General features: G+C 40.5%; 1 protein-coding gene across 1 annotated transcript in view; it reads left to right on the forward strand.

The window, feature by feature from the left end:
- The first annotated feature begins 72 nt into the window (after window positions 1-72).
- The window catches only part of GNPTAB (N-acetylglucosamine-1-phosphate transferase subunits alpha and beta), a 94,801-nt gene continuing 74,011 nt past the window's right edge, over window positions 73-20,862 (forward strand). The window contains exons 1-2 of the mRNA XM_045553115.1: window positions 73-151; window positions 624-670. Coding sequence (XP_045409071.1) covers window positions 668-670 — 3 coding nt within the window. The 5' untranslated portion in view covers window positions 73-151; window positions 624-667. The remainder of the gene's footprint in view (window positions 152-623; window positions 671-20,862) is intronic.

Raw genomic sequence — 20,862 nt, forward strand, 5'->3', positions numbered from 1 at the left:
ACAAAGCGGCGGGGCGGCCGCCTGGGGGGCGCGCGGCGACCTCCCGGCGGACGCGACGCCAGAGCCCGCGGGGACGCGGTGGTCGTTACTTTCGCTTTTGGTTCGGACACGGCGCGGGTGGGCGCGGCGGGCCGCGCGGGGTCGTCGGAGGGTATGTCCGCCCTGTCCTTCCCACCCAGCCCGGCCGCCCGGCTCTTGCGCAACCCCGGGGAAATGGGTGCACTCCTCCCGGGCCCTCCTTCCCTCGGAGTTTCCGGGGTACCGAGTCTTGCACCCCGAGGGCTTCCCCTCCCAGGCCCCGCCGCCGGCGCCTCGCGGCGGAGAGGGTGGCCGGCGCGAGGGGACACCCACGCCATCCGGTCGCGTGCCTGCCGTAGCTGCTGCTGCTGCTGCTGCGGGGTCCGGGCAGAAATGTTCGGTGACATTCCCCAGGCCGCAGGGCACAGATGTGGCACCCACCTGGGTGGTGTCCACCTGAAGCCAAGACAGTGTAGGAGCAGGGGGAGGCGGCGGCGGGTGGGACTGACTCCAGCAGAGCGGGAGCGGCCCATTGTGCTGCTTTCCACAAGAGCGCACCTGCAGTATTTGTTTCCTGGAAATCAGATTTCCCTTTCTCCTCTCAGGGATCTGGACCGTCCAGATTTGGAGCCTTGACCTAAGATGAGTAATGGTGAGTTGATACATTTCAACCCCTGCAAAAGGGATTTGTGTTCTGGAGGCGCTTGCAAGCACCGTGATTTTGAAAGTATAGTGTTGGCATTCCGGGCCCCACGTAGGTGGCTGAGGTCGTTGGGTCATGGTGACCCAACGTGGGTTCCTTCCAGCCACATTAACCTTTCTTGGGTGCCACACCTGCTAGAGTATAGGCTGCAAAGATGAAATAGCACCATCAGGACTAGGAGACTGATAGATCAAAATAACATAAAATTACATGGAATATCCAATAGAAAGGGAGAGGATTAAAAAAGTGAAATAGAGTTATGCACAGGGCTGGGAGCCAGGGCCCAGGGCTCTGATGAAGAACGGGGGAGGTTTTCTGACAGATGACATCAGAGTTTTCAAAAGGAAAATAATTACCAACCAGGCAAAGAAAAGTGAGGCTAGCATTCAGGCCCACAAAACAACAGGAGAAAAATGCATAGACTGACAGCACTTGTTTCTCTGGAACTAGAAAAGCTTTTGAATAAGTGTGAGTCTGGGAATGGAAAGAGGGCCAAGTCTAAGAATCTTGGATTACTCTGGTAGTGAGGGGAGAGTAGGAACATGGGCAGACTAGTATTTCAAGAGTTCAGTGTGGCTGTGGGTGAGGGCCCACCATACTGAATAAAACAAAAGCTTTAAACCAAGGCTTTTTAAAAATCACAAAAGCTGGCATCCATGGTGTTCCACTGTAATCTCTACTGAAATTTCTGTGTTCTGAAAACCACTGTATTCTCTCATCTTCCTTCCCTATCCCCATGATCTCCCTTTTCTCCTTTCCTACTCTACTGCTGACTCATCAGATTAAAAAAAAAAAACTCTCCCTTAAGCGGAGAAATTATGACATCACCTGACTGTCTTGTGCTTCTGCTGTTTATGTAATTCCCTTAAGCAATTCAATTGGCTAATCACTTTTTTTTAAGAGACAGGGTCTCACTATGTTGCCCAGGTTGGTCTTGAACTCCTGGCCTCAAGGGATCCTCCCACCTCAGTCTTCCAAGCTGCTAGGATTACAGGCATGAGCCACCATCACTTTTATAACAAAAGTATAATTACATGAGTTGTCTGACTATAGAGCCGACAGATAATTTGTTGCTTAAGATAAGTATGTATACATAAATTCTTAAAATAGGTACAGGCATACCTCATTTTATTGTAGTTTGCTTTATTGCATTTCACTTCATTGCATTTTTTACAAATTGAAGGTTTTTGGCAACCCTACATTGAGTAAGTCTACTGGTGTCATTTTTCCAACAGCATGTGCTCACTTCACTCCGTGTCTTCGTGTCACATTTTGGTAATTCTTGCAATATTTCAGACTTTTTCATTATTATTGTATGTTATAATATATATTATATCATATATGGTAATCTATGAGTAGTGATCTTTGATGTTACTATAGTAATTGTTTTGAGGTGCCACGAACCACACCCATATAAGACATCAAACTTAAATCTGTAAATGTTGTGTGTTCTGACTGCTTCACCAATGCCCGGTCCCTCACCTCTCTCCCTCTGCTCAGGCCTCCTTATTCCCTGTGACAGAACAATATTGAAATTAGGCCAATTAATAACCCTACAATGGCCTCTAAGTGTTCAAATGAAAGGAAAAGTTGCCAATCTCTCACTTTAAATCAAAAGCTAGAAATGATTAAGCTCAGTGAGGAAGGTATATCGAAAGCCTAAAGATAGAAAGATAGGCCTAAAGCTAGGCCTCCTGTGCCAAACAGCCAAGTTGTGAATTCAAAGGAAAAGTTCTTGAAGTAAATTAAAAGTGCTACTCCAGTGAACACACAAATGATAAGAAAGTGAAACAGCCTTATCGCTGATATGGAGAAAGTTTACGCTCTGGATGAAAGATCCAACAGCCAAAACATTCCCTTAAGCCAAAGCCTAATCCAGAAAAATGCCCTAACTCTCTTCAATCCTGTGAAGGCTGAGAGAGGTAAGGAAGCTGCAGAAGAAATACCGGAAGCTAGAAGAAGTTGGTTCATAAGATTTAAGGAAAGAACCTGTTTCCATAACATAAAAATGCAAGCAAGGTGAAGCAGCAAGTGCTGATGTAGAAGAAGGAAGTTATCCCGAAGATCTAGCTAAGATAATTGATGAAGGTGGCTACTCTGAACAACAGATTTTCAATGTATTAATAGGTGAAATAGCTTCTATTAGAAGAAGATGACATCTAGGACTTTCATAGCTAGAGAGGAGAAGACAGTGCATGGCTTCAAAGGACAGGTTGACTCTCCTGTTAGGGGCTAATGCAGTGGGGGAGTTTCAGTTGAAGCTAATGCTCATTTACGATTCCGAAAATCCTAGGGCCCTTAGGAATTATGCTAAATCGACTCTGCTTGTGCTCTATAAGTGGGACAACAAAATCTGGATGACAGCAATCTGTTTATAGCATGGTTTAATAAATATTTTAAGCCCACAATGGAGACCTGCTGCTCAGCAGAAAAGAGTCCTTTTAAAATATTACTGCTCAATGACAATGCACCTGACACCCAAGAGCCCTGATGGAGATGTATGAGAAGATTAGTGTTGTTTTCATGCCTGCTAACACAACATCCATTCTGCAGCCCATGGATCAAGGAGTCATTTCAACTTTCACATCTTATTATTTAAGAAACACATTTCATAAGGCTATAGCTGCCATAACGGTTATTCCTCTGAGGGATGTGGGTAAAGTAAATTGAAAACCTTCTGAAAAGGATTCACCGTTCTAGATGCCATTAAGAACATTCATGGGAGAAGGTCAAAATATTAACATTATCAGTAGTTTGGAAGAAGTTGATTCTAACCCTCATGGAAGACTTTGAGAGGTTCAAGACCTAAGTGGAGGAAGTTGCTGCAGGTGTGATGAAAATAGAGAACTAGAATTCGAAGTGGAGACTGAAGATGTGACGGAATTGTTGCAATCTCACAAGAAGAGGAGTTACTTCTTATGGATTAGCAAAGAAAGTAGATTCCTGAGGTGGAATCTCTTCCTGGTGAAGACGCTATGAACATTGTTGAAATGACAATAAAGGATTTAGAATATTACATAAACTTAGTTGATAAAGCAGTGGCAGAGTTTGAGAGGATTGACTTCAATTTGGAAGAAGCTCTACTGTAGCTAAAATGCTATCAAACAGCCTCACTTGCTACAGAGAAATCTTTCATGAAAGGAAGAGTCAATTGATGTAGCAAACTTCCTTGTTTGTTTGTTGTTTTTTTGAGAAAATGTCACACTCTTATTACCCAAGCTGGAGTGCAGTGGTGTGATCATAGCTCACTATAACCTCTAACTCCTGGAGTTGAGCAATCCTCCCACCTCAGCCTCCGGAGTGAGGAGAAGTAGCTAGGACTAGAGGTACATGCCATTATGCTCAGCTATTTTTTTAAATTTTTTTGTAGAGGCAAGGTCTGGCTATGTTGCTCAGACTAGTCTTGAACTCCTGGCCTCAAGCCTTGGCCTCCAGCCTTGGCCCTCCAGCCTTGGCCTCCCAAAGTGCTGGGATTACAGGTATGAGCCAATGTACCCAGCCCATATTTATGCAATTTGAAGTAATTATATATTATGTAACAACATAAACAAGTGATAAGCACTCACAATTCCCTGCCAACAAGCCAACTTTCTCAGTGTCGTATTTCTGCTTGGTTCTTATTCAAAGGAATAATCAAAATTAAATTGTAGTTCCAACATGTATCTTGATTATTTTTTTATATATCAAGTATCTATTCCAAGTTGTAGTCTTTGAGCTATTGCTTTTAGTGACTCCATATTAGTTCATGAAACTGATGAACTGTAATTTACTTTACTGCCCTCAATGCTGAACATTTATGTTTTTCCAGATATTCCTCTATTTTAAATAACACTTAACAAGCATTTCAGCTTTTTCTGTATTTCATTTCTTTTCCCATGAGAAAGATTGCTCTGCCAAAGGGCAATATGGACATTGTAAACTCTCTGTAAACATCCTAAATTAGTTGAAGGTACTGTATTGATTCATTACCTCCAAAAACATGAGTGTTTGTTTCATCATCTCCATTTCTGTATTTTTAATGTTTTCTAATACAGTAGCTATAAAATACTAACTTGGGGTTTTAACTCATACTTCCTTTTCAAGCTATTGAGCCCTTATTTCATTGTTGGGACAGAGATCACTAATTACCCTGTGTAGCATCCATTTCTCCTTCATCCTTATTAATAGAACTCTGATTTTGAGTGGATATATTCTTCCCCCTTCCAAAAGGATTTGACTTCTTAGCTTCTCTTGCAGCTAGGGGTTGCTGTTTGACTTGGTTTTGGCCTGTGGTGTATAGTAAGAAGTGTTATGTGATATTTATAAGAAGGCTGCTTCAGGGAAGCCATTTTGCAACACCTTGAGATGGCTGGACTCCAGCAGCCATATTGAAGTATGAAGTCACCAATGTTAAGGAGAGAAGCCATAAACAAGAATCATGGAGCAAAAAGGTGGGTGCTATTGTCCCATGCCCTAAGATATGGAGCTCCTAGGACAGCCTAATTCCCTAGCTCTACACTTCTTTTATGTGAAAGACAAATAAATTTCCATTTTGCTTAAGGCACTGTTATTTGGGGAGTTTTCTCTTACATGTAACCACAGCCACAACTTCCTGTATTGATTGATTTATCTCATTCCCTTTATGATGTCTCTAAATCCCAGGTACCCAGTTGTATAGTGGGCCATAGTCCTGGAAAACTGGGTATAAACTCATTTTTCTATATAATACCGTTTTGAAATACTATCATGAATCCTCTTTAAATTACCCTATAATTTATCCCTTTTGTAAATCTAAATTTGAATATCCTAAATTTGCTTTAAGAGGCCTGCCTATTCCTTCTACCAGGTCATAAAAAGTTTACAAATTCAAACTGAAGTCCTTTTATTCCTCTTAAATTGTGGTTTTTTCCATCGCTGGAGTTCCCACTTTGAAGTACCACATCAAGTAATCTTTGACTGAACACTAGACATTGTATTTGAAAAATTAGTTTTAGAAGTAATTTTAAAAGCCAGACGAGGTGGCGTGGGCCTGTAGTCTGAGCAGGAAGCTGAGGGGGGAGGATGCCTTGCCCCCAGGAGTTCTAGACTAGCCTGGGCAATAAAGCAGTGTCTCCTCTCAAAAAAAAAAAAAAAAAAAAGGAAATAATTTAAAAAATAATTTTAGGTTTCGAATGATATTGCCTTTCTCCAGAAGCACCTGGGACGCTTGCTATTCAGCATCACCTCAACCCCATTTTAGAGCTTGGAATTCTCTATGCCACCCAGATGCCTGGAAACCACACTGTGATCTGTTCACAGACTGGTGATTTCCTGCTCACCCTTACTTCAGCCCCACATCCCTGGCCTCCAAGGCTTATTCCCCTAATCCCTATACCGATGAGGTAGCTGAAAACCCCGTTCAGTGGTCTCTCCTGCTTAGCAGATGCCCCTGGGCAAAAATAGCCGCATCGCTGGGCTCACTTCTCAGGATCTTTATTCTCTTTCCAGATCTTGGACCAGGAACTCCTCATTACTTGGTTAAATCTTTGATGCTTTTTTTTTTTTTTTCCCCCTAAGACAGTATCTCTGTTTCCCAGGCTAGAGTGCAGTGGTGTCATCATAGCTCACTGCAACCTCAAACTACTGGGCCCAAGCCGTCCTCCTGCCTCAGACTCCCAAGTAGCTGGGACCACAGGTGTGCACCACCACACCCGGCTAATTTTTCTAATTTTTTGTAGAGATGGGTTTTCACTCTGTGGCTCAGGCTGGTCTTGAACTCCTGGCCTCAAGCAGTCCTTTCTCCTCGGCATCCCAAAGTACTAGGATTATAGGCACGAGCCACCGTAGCTTGCTGATTACTCAACTTTTTATATCAGATAAAACAGTATAAAAATTAGCATTGGTAATTCCATTTTTCCAATCATGTCTTTACTTCTTCTCTATATTTTTATTCACAGGCAGTAAAAACCTCAATTATTTCTTCATTGTAAAAGTTGCACTATCCCCTTTCTTGGAACGTAGACTGAACTTAATGACCTGGAAGGAAGACTAGAGTAAGGAAAGGGAAAAAAAGTATCTTCATGGAGGAAAAATCTGGCATCCACCACCTTAACCAGCTAATCAAAGTTAACATCACTAGTAATAAATCATATGGTACAATGATATGTCATAACATGATGTGATGAGAAGTTACTTCACCTCTGGTATTTTCCCCAAATCCCATAATCCCAGTCTGATCATGAGAAAAGAGCAGACAAACCAAAATTGAGGGCCAGTTTATGAAATACCTGATTAGTACCTTGAAGGTACTATCAAGGTCATGAAAAACAAGAAAAGACCGAGAAACTGTCACAGGCTGGAGGGGACTAAAGAGACATAATGACTTAATGCAACATGGTACCCCAGACTGGATCCTGGGACAGAAAAAAGACATCCGTTAAAAAAACTGGTAAAATTTGAATAAAGTCTGTCTCTTAGTGGTAACGTACCACCATAGTCATGTATTAATAAGATGTTAATGTCAGGGCAAGCTGGTGAAGGGTATATGGGAACGCTGTGCTATCTTTGCAACTTTTCTTTAAATCTAAAATTATACCAAAATTAAAAGTTGCAGTGATTTATTCACTTCAAACTCAATGTTAAGTTCTCATATTTAAAATCTCACACTTCGTTTGTGTCTTAGTTAGTTCGGGCTGACCACAGACCAGGTGGCTCAAATAACGATCATCTATTTCTCACAGTTGTAGATGATGGGAAGTCCAAGATCAAGGTGCCTGTAGATCCCATGTCTGGTGAGTACCAGCTTCCTGATTTGTAGTGTCCCCACAGGGTGGAAAGCGGAGAGAGAGAGGAGGCCAGCTCAGTCCGTGTCTTCTAATAAGGGCACTAATCCCTTCATGAGGGTTCCACCCTCATGAGATAATTACTCCCCAGAGGCTCCACCTCCTATTACCATTCCCTTGGGGATTAGGCTTTCAATTTATGACTTTGAGGGGGACACGAAAATGTAGTTTATAATTATTTGTTACCTTATGACAACATGTTACTTTGCTAAATTATATTGTGGAAGCAGAAAACATATTGATGAGAAATGATGAGATGTTCACCTAGAATGAAAGATCGATGCTCCTTTTCAATTGCGTAGTTCTTGGTGGGAAGGGCTTCGCATGCAGGGATTTCATTTTCCAGGCCTCCTTGTGTCAAGGTAGAATTACAGGACTAGTTCTTGCCAGTGGAAAATGTGAGTCACTTCCCAGCACACCTTCACCTTCTCTCTTCCCTCATCTGCTGGCTAAATGCCAATGCTAGCGTGACCTTGGAAGCCACATGTTATGGAGAGACTGTCAGGCTAGGTCCCTGAATGACTTTGTGAGGCAAAACACCCCATCCAAACCTCACCGCCTAGTCATTAAGAAACATTCATTTGGGTCTTTACATAAATGAGAAATTTAAGCCCTTGAGATTTCTAGGTTTATCTGTTTTAGTAGCTCACATTATCTTAGCTAATTATGCAACTACTTGATTCTCCCAGCTTGTCTAACTCATCTGGCCTAGGTTGACATTACAGGGTCTTTCTAGATTCATAAAGTCAGGCAGATGTTAGCAATTGCTATGAATAACAACCCGATACAGGAGAACTAAAGAAGCAAATAAAAGAATTTTTGCAATTTAGTACATTTAGAATTAAAGCAGTATATACCTGTGAACATTATATGTACAGGTATATACTTATCCCCAAACTCATCAAGATGTATTCAGTAAATATGTACAGCTTTTTATATGTCAATCATACCTCAATAAAGTGGTTAAAACAAAGAAAATACATGTAACCCTTAAAAGCTATATTGTAGATGAATATATATTGTTCTGAAACAATGTTCATGAAATTTTGTTAAACTAAAAAAGCTGATTGCAAAATAGTATGTATGGCCAGCCTGAGCAAGAGTGAGACCCTGTCTCTACTAAAAAAATTTAAAAACAAATTAGTCAGGCAACTAAAAATACAAAAAATTAGCCGGGCATGGTAGCATGTGCCTGTAGCCCCAGTCACTCAGGAGGCTGGGGCAGGAGGATCGCTTGACCCCAGGAGTTTGAGGTTGCTGTGAGGTAGGTTGATGCCATGGCACTCTAGCCCAGGCAACAGAGTGAGACTCTGTCTATAAAAAAAAAAAATAGTATGTATGGTAATACTTTTATTTTATAAAAGAAAGTGCATGTGTATTTATTAATTTATAAGAAATAAGCATGGGAAATGAATCTGTAAGAGGACATACCAAAATATTAGCAGTAGTCATCCTGAACTACAGGGTTCTCCCCCTTTTATTTTCATTTATCAAAATATCTGTGGGCCTAACTTGTTTTATACTGGTTATATGTGTTCAAGAAAGAAAAAATAAAAAACAAAGAAGAAAAGGAAGAAAGAAAGAAAATGTCATTGACATCCACACCTTTATATCTTTTAAAAAAATCAAAATAGTATATTTTTCAATTACAGGGTCACAGGGATCATTCCACCCAAGTGGATGTTACCATCCTTCTCCTTCCAAGGGTCCTTTGAAACAGTTAAGCAAATTTATTTGAGTGAATGTGCATAACTCTTGCTCTGAAAAAGAGGGCACATGTACTAGTGTGTACCACCATATATATTACAAGTTCTGCTCTCCCTTTTGTGATCAGGAAAAAACTTAAAAAATGCTCTTGAAAGTAGGGGTTGAGTAGCATCTCTTTCCTGCATTCCTGCTTCTTGCAGTGGTCATTGTCACAATAGGGATGTCAAGACTGGGACCAGGCAGTGCAGTGTCAGTGATCAGCATGTGAATTGTGAATGGCTCATCCTGCGTGCGTGCGTGCGTGCGTGTGTATGTGTGTGTGTGTGTGTGCACGCGGACGGCTGTGTGGGTCTTTTTCCTGACAGGGCCCCTTGAGCTGTGAATGGATTCTGGGCCCTGTTCCCAGCTATAGAAGGAAGTCACCCCTCTATACACAAAGACAGGAAATTTCGGTGTGTTCTCAACATGCTTTGGATAAGACAGAGATCACACAGTGACTTTACTGGTACCGAAGCTACACTTACTTGTATATAACTGACTTCCAAAGGTAGACATGTTGTTGTTTCGTTTTAGATTGCTCATCTAGCAAACTCCTGCTCTTTCTTCTGGTTATTCTCCTAGAATGTAAGCTCCACAACGGCAGGAATATCTTTCTGCTCTGTTCACAGCTGTGTTCCCAGGCTTGGGGAGCAGAGCTTGACACGGTGCTTAATAAACACTTGCTGAATGTATTCTCCTCAGCAATGGCCTTGCTCAAAGTCTTCCTTAACATCCCCAACATCTGACCTCTGTGCCACTTCTCTGGGGTCGGAAGCTCCTTCTATTACATATTTTGTAATGTTAACTTGTGAGCCTACCCACTGGACTCTAACCTCTTTGTGAGTAGGTACTGAATCTTACATATTTATATCTTCAGTGCCAAGCACTAGCACAGAATAAGTGGTTAATACATGTTTATTGAAAAAATATGTACAGATGAATGCTCGATACTAGTTTAATACTATTACCTAGAGGATCTGGTCTTATACATTCGTACATACCAGCAGCACAGTGGCATCTCAGATGAGACCGTGTCATTGAGTACCGAAATCAGAGAGTAGCTGCGAAAGTTTAGAAATTTCGGTTGCTCTAGGGGAGAGAGCACCAGAGCCCTGTGTGGAAATGAGACCTGACTGTTGTGAGAATAGGTTGATTGTTACAAGTTATTACAGGCTTGGACAATGGGCACCAGATACTTCTTCAGTTTCATAATATTTTCTGGCAGGTGCTTTTATGCTATCAGAGCTGAAGAAAAAAGAACACATTTGAGAAATTTGGGAGTTTCCATTATGACGATGAAAATGAGAATTTCTTGTAAGTTTTAAGAGGTCAGGTTTTTTTTCTCCCTTCCCTTTATGAATAGTTTCTAAATTAACTCACAAATATAGGAACTCATATGATCTGACTTTCTCAGTTTAGCTAATTTTAAATCTCCATTTACTTCAAATCCTACACAGGGTTTCAGGTACAGTTCATGCTTTGTTGTCATAATCAATGGAAAAACTGAGGTATGATGCTCCCATTTGCAAAGATCTCACTGATTTATTTTTCCACACAGTAAGAAGAAAAAAGATTTTGTCAGCTGTTCTTTTGATAGTCTGACATGAATTGGACAAGATTTGAAAATGGCTAGGATAATGACAGAAACATCAGGTTAGCAGGCAACTGTTTGCCTCCCTCCTCAAAAAAGAAAAACCAATTTTTGACAGAGGGATTTCTTTCATAATTCTTTTACTTAATAATGAATGTTTGGTTTTTTTTTAAGAGATAGGGTCTCGCCATGTTGCCAGACCCATCTTAAACTCCTGGCCTCAAGTTATCCTCGCACCTCAGCCTCCCAAAGTGCTGGGATTACAAATGTGAGCCATCAGGCCCAGCTGGTTTTATTTAGGAACCACTTTCCAGGATCCTTAGTAAATTCATTCAACAAACATTTATTGAGGTTGTACAATCTGTCAGGCATTGTGTTTTGTGATTAAGGATATACAAAGAAAACACTCAGTGCCTGAAATCAAGGTCATAGTGTCCAAATGAACTTGATTTGTCTAGAGAATGAAAAGTGGTCCAGTGTTACAGGAACACATGAAGATAAAGCTGGGAGATTGGTGGTGATGACATTGTAAAGGGCCTTGTACAATGTGCTTAGGAGATTGGATTTTACCCTGAAAGCAATAAGGAGAGCTCATGAATATATTGTCAGGTTTCAGTCTGAAATTTCGGTTCTTGGCATGCTTGTGGCCAAAGAATGATCAGACACGTCAAAGTAAGGCAAGCATGAAAATGAGGTTTATTGAGGGGAATAAGATAGGATTACAAGGCAAGAGCAAGATATAGGTTTACAGAGCATGGTACATACACCACAGATGACGACTGAACCCATTGTCACAGCAAAGGGAGAGCCAAAGGAAGGGCACAAAAAAGGGACTGGCTATAGTCTGCATCTTGTTTTATAGTGCTGATTGGGACCTCCCTCATGGTTCAGAGGTCACCATGGAACCACTTTGATTGGGCAGTTGGGAGCTACATGACCTGAGTCTTACTGTGCATGTGGGTTCTAGGTCACTTTCCAGACTTTATGGTACCTATGCCGCTTGGCCCATGGGCTAGAGTCCTCTGCATTCTTTTGCAGCTGGCGTGTCAAGTTCTGATTGGCAGATTCGTAGGATATTCCCTCCTCCCTCTGGTGTGAAGAATTAGGGTGGGGCAGGACCAAGATGGGGGCAACACACTTTCGTCCCTAGGAGACCTGGAATCCCTTACTGTCTACCTAACAGTATGGTATCTTCATCAGATTTATTTTTGTGGTAATAACACCAGCAGCCCTTGGGTAGTCTGGACTAGGGATAACATTGGAGATTAATGTCAGGTGGGTGCTTTTAAGATAATGCTAAAATACTAACTTAAGGCAGTGGATTGTGGATGGCGAAAAAAGATTTGGTGGGCCGGGCGCGGTGGCTCACGCTTGTAATCCTAGCACTCTGGGAGGCTGAGGCGGGTGGATCGTTTGAGCTCAGGAGTTCGAGACCAGCCTGAGCAAGAGCAAGACCCCATCTCTACTAAAAATAGAAAGAAATTATATGGACAACTAAATATATATAGAAAAAATTAGCCGGGCATGGTGGTGCATGCCTGTAGTCCCAGCTACTCGGGAGGCTGAGGCAGTGGGATCACTTGAGCCCAGGAGTTTGAGGTTGCTGTGAGCTAGGCTGACGCCACGGCACTCTAGCCCGGGCAACAGAGTGAGACTCTGTCTCAAAAAAAAAAAAAAGAAAGAAAGAAAAGAAAACAATCAATAAAAAAATGGTGAAAGGATTTCAACAGACATTTTTCTAAAGAAAATATATAGGTGGAAAATATGAACATTAAGAGATGTTCAACATCATTAGCCTATAAGGAAATGCAAAGTAAAACTACAGTGGGATATAACTATGTACTCTGTAGGAGACCAAATGCTGGCAAAGACATGAAGAAACTGGAACTCCTCCTCTACACTGCTGATTGGAATGCTATTGAATGGACACTTTGGAAAACCATTTCACAATGTCATACAATGTTAAACATACTGGTACTTTATAATCCAGCAATCGTACTCTTTACTATTTTACCCAAGGGAAAAAAGAATTATGTCCACTAAAAGGTATACATGAATGTTCACAGCAGCTTTATTTATAACAGCCATAAACTGGAAACCACTCAGATGTTCACCAACCGATGAATGGATAAACAAATTGTGGTACAACCATACCATGGAAAATTGCTCAGTAATAAAGATTAAATATCTACCAATACATGAAACAACATGATTATGTCTTAAATGCATTATGCTAAGCCAGACACAAAAAGCTATTTACAGAATGATTTCATTGATATGACATTCCAGAAAAGATAAGACTATAGGTACAAAAAAATAGATCAGTGGTTTCCAGAGGCTAAGGGTGAAAGAAAGGGATTAATTTCAAAGGGGCACAAGGGAACCTTTTTCGGTGGTGGAATCTTAATTGTTGGGGGTGGTTACACAACTGTATACCTTTGTCAGAACTCATTGCATTTTAAAAGGGTGAATTTTATTATATGTAAACAACACCTCAATAAACCTGCCTTTAAAAAAGAAAGAAAAATACTCTTCCCATTGGCTTAACTCAAAATCATTAAACATATTAAAGTTACTCACTGACTAACATTTAGTAATGGAAGGGACTGGAAGTCTGTAAAACTGCTACACTCATGTACTTTATAGACTAGGAGGCAGAAGGGGAAAACAGTTGCTATAGCTCAGTTGTAATGAGGGAAATGCAACATCAATGGACATTTCTCAGTTTCATCAAGTTCCCATCTCGGGGCCTTTGCACCTACTGCCTGAAATGACTTTTCCCCAGACTTTCACGTGGCTCCACTCATTTCATTCACATCTGTGCTTAAAGTCACTTCCCTAGAGACCCTTCCTGATGACACTACCTAACCCCTAATTTCCTCACTCTCTAGTTCCTTATTCTGCTTTATTTATCTACACTGCACTTATCACCTAACACTATGTTGTGTACTAATTTGCACATTTCTTTATTGGTTGCCTACTCTTACTAGATTATATGCCCACAGGGGAAGGAATCTTTTTCTGTATTGTTCATAGATTGTCACTTTGGCCTAGCACAGTGCTTGTTATATAATAGTACTCAGCGAATATTTGTTAAGTAATTAAATAAGTAAATGAGTGAATGTGAAACAATTTTATATAGGTAGTTTTCTTTTACCAGGTGTGTAAAACTTAAAGAGTTTTGTGAGAGATGTCAGACATTTGGTCCTCTTACATTCTGTTAGGGGAGCGTAGAGTAGCACAATGCTTTCAGAGGTCAGCCAGTATCCATCAAAATTAAAATGTGTATACTTTTTTGATTCACAAATCTACTTCTATCCCAGGTCAGGTTAGCTTCCAAAAAAACAAATAAGTAAATAAAATAAAAACAAGTCTACTCCTAGAACCTAGTTGAAAAATATTTATACACATGCACAAAGATATACAAGCAAGGTTCTTTTCTGTATCATTAAATACAACAGTGAATAATTAGTTAAAAAGTAAGAGAATCAGTATTACATTACGTTAAACTAATTCTGGAGAATATTTTGCCCCTGTAGAAAAGAATAGGGTAGATGATATATTATCAACATGGAGACAACGCAGCAGAGGACAGAACAGAGTTGTGGTGCAGCCTGTGGGCTCCGGAGCTGGGCTGCCTGGGTTGTCTACAACCCAGAGACTGCCTGCAATTATTATTGTTGTTATTGTTATTGTTACTACTACTATAGAAAGAGTTTGAAAAGCTGCATTAGAGTAAGCTGCACAATTTAGGGACTATGTTTTTCTTCTCATTGTAACTCCAGGGCCTGGCCAAGTATCTGACACATAGCAAACCCTCAATAAATACTGACTTATTGAACGAATGATAATATAGTCATAGAGCGAGCTATAGAGTATTATGTATGATATGACTTTTAAAAGGTAATTTAATACTGAAGTGTTTAGGGATAAAGTATATTCAACTCTGCAACTTACTCTGAAGTACATTTTTTTAAAAAGATGGATTAATGAACTGGAGTTGGCATAGATGGTTGGAAAGATGTGCAAAGAAGCAAGTAAGGCAAAAGGTTAATAGTAGAACCTAAGTGGTGGGTACATGAGTGTTTCAATGGACAATTCTTTCAACTTTTGTGTATGAATGAAAAAAGGCTCTGTGTGTGTGTGTGTGTGTGTGTGTGTGTGTTTAGGATGGAAGAGATCTTACTGGGTTTCTCAGCAAGGATGCTAGTAGCATTCCTGGTGTAACAAGGTTCTGTCATTGCGGAGTTGTTAGCATCCCTGAGCACTATGCTCTCGAGGGCCAGTAGAGCTCCCTAGTCACTACGACAACCAAAAATGCCCTCCCATATTTCCAAATGCCTAAGTGTTGCAAACCAGAAACCACATGAAACTGGTAACATTGATTACTTCTATGTAGTTTCATCTGAGGGGCATGGGGTGAAGGAGGGAAGGATTTTGAAAACGAGAATATTACTTGTACTTTTAGTAAAAAATTCTCAAACTTTTTTAAAAAAAATTAAATCTGCAGAAAGTAATTGTCTGGAATAATACACATCGCATTGTTAACAATAGTTACTCCTCAGAAGTACAGGAGGGAGAACAGGGCCTTGGAGGAAGAAAGTCTTTAACTTTTTACTTTATACCCCTTTTATTTCATTTATTTTTATGAACATGAATTGTTTTGGAACAATAAAATTTAAAGGTCAATTCACAAAAGAAAAAAGCAAGGTGAAACACTTACAGGGGAAAAACACCAGGAAGAGCTATAGGAGATTTTGTCTTCTTTTATCTTTTCTGTACTAAGAATATAATACTTTCATAATAAAAAAATAAAACTAAGCTTTATTTAAAAAACAAAAAGAATATTAAAATTTATACTAATATTTCATGAAAGCAAATATTTCTACTAGTACTCAGGCTTTTTTGATTCTTAACTATATTTATTAGAAATTATCTGTAGAGTTACCCATTCTGCACAGAAAGTAATTCATTGCTAATTTTCACCAGAAGGAGAATAGTTTGACTAACAGGTTATGTTCTTACCATGGTCTTGTCCCCACGGTCACTGAAGTCTCAGTGATGCGCTCACTGGAACTGAGCCATCTCTGGAGGTTATCATTGTGGATACTGCCACTTAGTGGTGAAATGTGTTGTCTATTTGTTGTCAAATTCTGTAACTTGGACAAGGGATTTAGGCAAGTTGCCAGCCCGTGTCTGCCACTAACAGAACATTCATGTAGTCATTTTACAAACCTTTGCTGAACCCCTAACCTGATGGGCACAAGGAGGATTTGAAGTATGAAGCATAGACTCCGCCCTGAAAATGCTTGTTCAAGAGACAACTACAGCCGGGCGCGGTGGCTCACGCCTGTAATCTTAGCTCTCTGGGAGGCCGAGGCGGGAGGATCGTTTGAACAATTAGCTGAACAACTAAAAATATATAGGAAAAATTAGCCAGGCATGGTGGCATATGCCTGTAGTCCCAGCTACTTGGGAGCCTGAGGCAGAAGGATTGCTTGAGCCCAGGAGTTTGAGGTTGCTGTGATATAGCTTTTAAAATCTATTTGTTTCCCCTGTACCTCGTAGCAGAGCAGTTGAGATAAACCTGCAGCTCCTTTGTACTTGATAGAAGAAAAGACAACAGAAAATCCTTGCTTTCTTTTTCATGAGCTTCTCTCTAGTCACACTAATCCCAGTAACTATTAACCCTTTCCTTTGGTACCCTCTAGAGGTTCTTACCACAGTCCTTTCAGTACTCTTTTAGCCTGAAATGCCAGCAGCCCCAGTTACTGGTCTTTCACTGTGACATTTACACTTCAGATAAACTAACTCTGGAATTTGGTGCTCTAACTATATCACTTGTCATCACTTGTGGTGCTCTAACTATATTACTTGTCATCACTTGTATTTGTACTGTTTCCTTGGGATTGGTTACAGTGACTATAAGAAATTAGAAGCCATTGCCAAAGTATTGTAGCAAAATATTAGAGTACCTCTGACAGTATTTCAGAAGACAGACTATACAACATACAGAACTCTCCCTATTTAATTATACACTTAACATTACAATGAGTTAAAGAATCAGTGTTTTTTGATAATCCTTTTTTTTTTATTGGAGACAGTCTTGCTCTGTCTCCTGGGCTGGAGTGCCGTGGTGTCAGCCTAGCTCACAGCAACCTCAAACTCCTGGGCTCAAGCCATCCTCCTGCCTCAGCCTCCCAAGTAGCTGGAGCTACAGGCGTGCACCACAACGTCCACCACGAGCCCAGCTAATTTTTCTATTTTTAGTGTAGACAGGGTTTCACTCTTGCTCAAGCCGGTCTTGAACTCCTAATCTCAAGTGATCCTCTTGCCTCAACCTCCCAGAGTGCTAGGATTACAGGAGTGAGCCACTGCACCAGACCAGATAATCAAATATTTATATGTTGAGTGCTCACTGCTTTGGTTCTAAGGAGCAGAAAACTAAAGAAAGTTCCAAAGGCTTGGAGATCAGACAGTTGATTCAATTTTCAAATATAAGAGTTGGAAATAGGTAGATTCTGCAAAGTATATCCTGGTGGACTTGATATTGATCCTAAGGCTTGAGAGAACTTAAACAGGGAAGAAATTAGGATCACAGAGGATATATTCTTTCTGACCAAACCTGAAACTTTATAAAAATGGACCACGTACTAAGCTACAAAGGAAGCCTCAATGAAATCCAAGAGTTCATATTATACAAACTACATTCTCTTACCATGTTTTGGTCAGGTTAATTATCTGTAGATTAAAGAATCCATTCGCTGATTTCAGCAGAAAGGGATGAAGTTGGTTCACCCATGAGCTATCAGGAAGGCTGAACAAAGAGACCTTAGGTTGAATTTGTAGGATCAGCTCCTAAAACCCCAGCTAAACTGGGCTGTCACGGGAGCTTCTGACGGCCAGGATCAGAAAGAGCAGGACCAGGATGGCGTCTACACAGCAGGAATCCGCTTCCAGCAGTGCTGGCTTCAGAGCCCCAGTGTGTCTGCCTCGACCCACAGTAGCCAAAATAGGTGCCCTCTGCTCTCTCTCTCTTTCTCCCTCCATGTAACTCACTTCCAGATGAAAATCTTCTACATATTCATCCTGATTAGGGGAATCTAGATCACACGTGGTGCTCTAGCTTCAGGGAAGCCCCAGTAACCAATTGTTGCCTCGCAGTCCCAAATTCACCTCCTCAGAACCCGCCCTGTGATAACGGGCTGAACTCTTAACGCATTTCTCTTTTGCAGGGAGTGTGATGTTGAGCTTTGCCAGTAGAGGGCGATGGAGGGACGTCTCAGGAAGAAGGGGGTTTCTCTTCCTGATTCCCGTGTGTGGCTTTTGCTTTTTTTGTCCTCCTGCTGCATGGGGTGGGTTAGTGTACCAATATGTGAGGACGGCTGTGGTCCTCTGCCCAAGCCATGCACGCCCAGAGAGCACAGTCTCTCAGTGACCTTGCCACCCTGGCCTAGGTCTGGTGACCACCTTGCCTGGTTTTTCTGATGGGGACGCTGTGCCTCAGGCCTGCACCTATTGCAGTGCCTCAACTCCCATTGCGTATATGCATTCCATGCCAATGTTTATGGGGTGCAACAAAATTAGTACTTTGAGGGAAATTTATAGTTCTGAAAACATTTATAAAAAATGTGGATTGAAAAAGCTGAGTGTTAAATTTGAGAAACTGGTTCAGGAGCAACAGAGCAAACTGAGCAAATTGCAAAGATAAAGGCACAAATCAATGAATAGAAAAACCACAGAAAAATAGAGAGGATGAGGTAGAGAGGAAGCTGGTTCTTTGAAAAGACTATTTAGGAAAAGGTAGAAAGGCACAAAGAAGTAATACACAAAATAAAACAAAGAGAGTAAATAATAACAGATATAACAGAGATTTTAAAACCTAGATGTCGTGAGTACAATACCCCATATTAAAATGACCCAGGACCTGAAAATTTTCCAAATGAGTTCTACTTCAAAATTTAGGTTTGTTCTCCATAATACTCTAGTTTCCTTTAATAATACATTGCAATTCAGAAAAACTTTAATATATGCCAACTCTATGGTTGATACTTTTATCAGTGCAAAATATACCAATTCACATAGTTAAATTTTTATCAATTAGTTACTATTAGCAAGGCACAGTGCTAAGGGTGGGGATATGTTTGTAAATAAGATGGGCAAATCTCTTGCCTTTATGGTTCCTATATTCCAGTGGACGAAACAAACCAAAAAAACCCAACAGTAATATCAAATAAATAAAAGTATGGTCACATTTATATGAAAATTATGTATGTTCATTTATATATACATGATGTATTTGAGCTCAAATGAAAATTAACAGAGCCTGTTTTGGTTCTTGAAATTCTATCAGAAGCAGTTAAATTACTTAATAATTTTGTATTATTCACTATTTTGCAAAAACTAAAAGCTGTCCTGGCTTTCTTTTTTAGAATAAAGAAAGAAAGGGATGGGGTCACTTACAACTTACATGTCCTATGAACACACACTATATCCTGAAAGGGGAGAAGGGACAAAAGCAAAACATGTTTCCTGGGAACACGCAAGTTTTTTCAAGCCTAGAGCTAAAAGTGAAAGCATTCTGCAACATGAACATTTTATCTTCTTACCTTGAATAAAGCAAGGACTCAGTTAAATATAGATTTATCAGGAGTTATTTTAACTTAAATTCATCAGCTAGTTAGAGCTCTTTGTTTAGGTTCAATTTTCTTATCAGCTCAAGTAAGGCCTTTGAAGCACACTTTCGCTATATACAAAACATATGTAGGCCCAGGGCAAGAGGTTTCTGTTTGTGCAGGATTGTTTACTTGGGTTGTTCATGTTTCATCAAAACTGAGCAAAGGGAGACTCAAAGATGGTTGATGTTATAGGGTCCAATACATAAAAGCATTCTCATTGTCTGCTGAGTTTTGAACTATTTGTGAAGGCTGTGGAAGATACAGACAGAGGGAGATCAGTTTTAGTACTGATGAGGTTAATTGGAGAATGCTGTTTTATATCTGCAAACAAATGGACAGCCAATATTTCATCCCTGACTCAGATAGGCTTTCCAGGCACTGGCCCAGAACCAAGGGCAGGGACTCCTGTGCCTGGCCAAAAGTGGCTGAGAACATCTGTAGCAAATGAAAATACAGGATGCCCAGTTAAATGTGAATTTCAGATAAATAACAAATAATTTTGAGTATAAGTATGTCCCAAATATTGAATGGGATGTACTTATGCTAAAAATATATGTTGTGTATCTGAAATTCAAATTTAGCTGGGTGTTCTGTATTTTATCAGGCAACTCAACTGCTACTGGTCTCACTTCAACTCCTCAGGCCCCCTCCAACAGATTTTCCACACTACAGTTATGATGATTCCTAAAATTCATATCTGATCATGTCACTTCTTGGATTTTATTAAAATTTGTCATTGTCTTTAGGATAAAGTCCTTTATTCTTGATATGGCCATTACAGCCCTGCCAGCCTCTCTGTTTCCATCTCATTTCACCTCTAGCCTCTTTTGCCTTAGATTACAGCCTTCAACATGGCCAGCCCTGCCTGGAACATACTTCCCTTCCTGCCTCCCCCCACCCACCATCTTGCGTCTTCAACTCTGTCTTTAGCATCATCTCCTCCTGGAAGCCATCCCTGACCTTCCAGGCTAGGTTAGCTCCCCTTAAGATACTAATTCAATATGTATCTGTCCCTCTGGAGTGTAAATTCCATGAAAGCAGGGACCAGGTCTTCCTCAGTACCCATGTATCTAGGTACCTAGGTCACTCAATGTACAGTAAAATGCCCAGCACTAAGTGTTCATTAACAAATGCTGAATAAACACTAAACATTATTTAAACTCATCTCAGAAATTAGACTCACCACTCTGAAATATTATCCTACTGTACCTGGATACTGGTGTCTTCATTATATCTCTGCTCCTGCCTCAATTTATTGACCTGAAGAAGATGCTTATACTTTTTGAACTAGTTTGACTTTTTTTTTTTTAAGAGACAGGGTCTCAC

Source organism: Lemur catta, chromosome 6, assembly GCF_020740605.2.
Source record: "Lemur catta isolate mLemCat1 chromosome 6, mLemCat1.pri, whole genome shotgun sequence".
NCBI classification, from domain to species: domain Eukaryota; kingdom Metazoa; phylum Chordata; class Mammalia; order Primates; family Lemuridae; genus Lemur; species Lemur catta.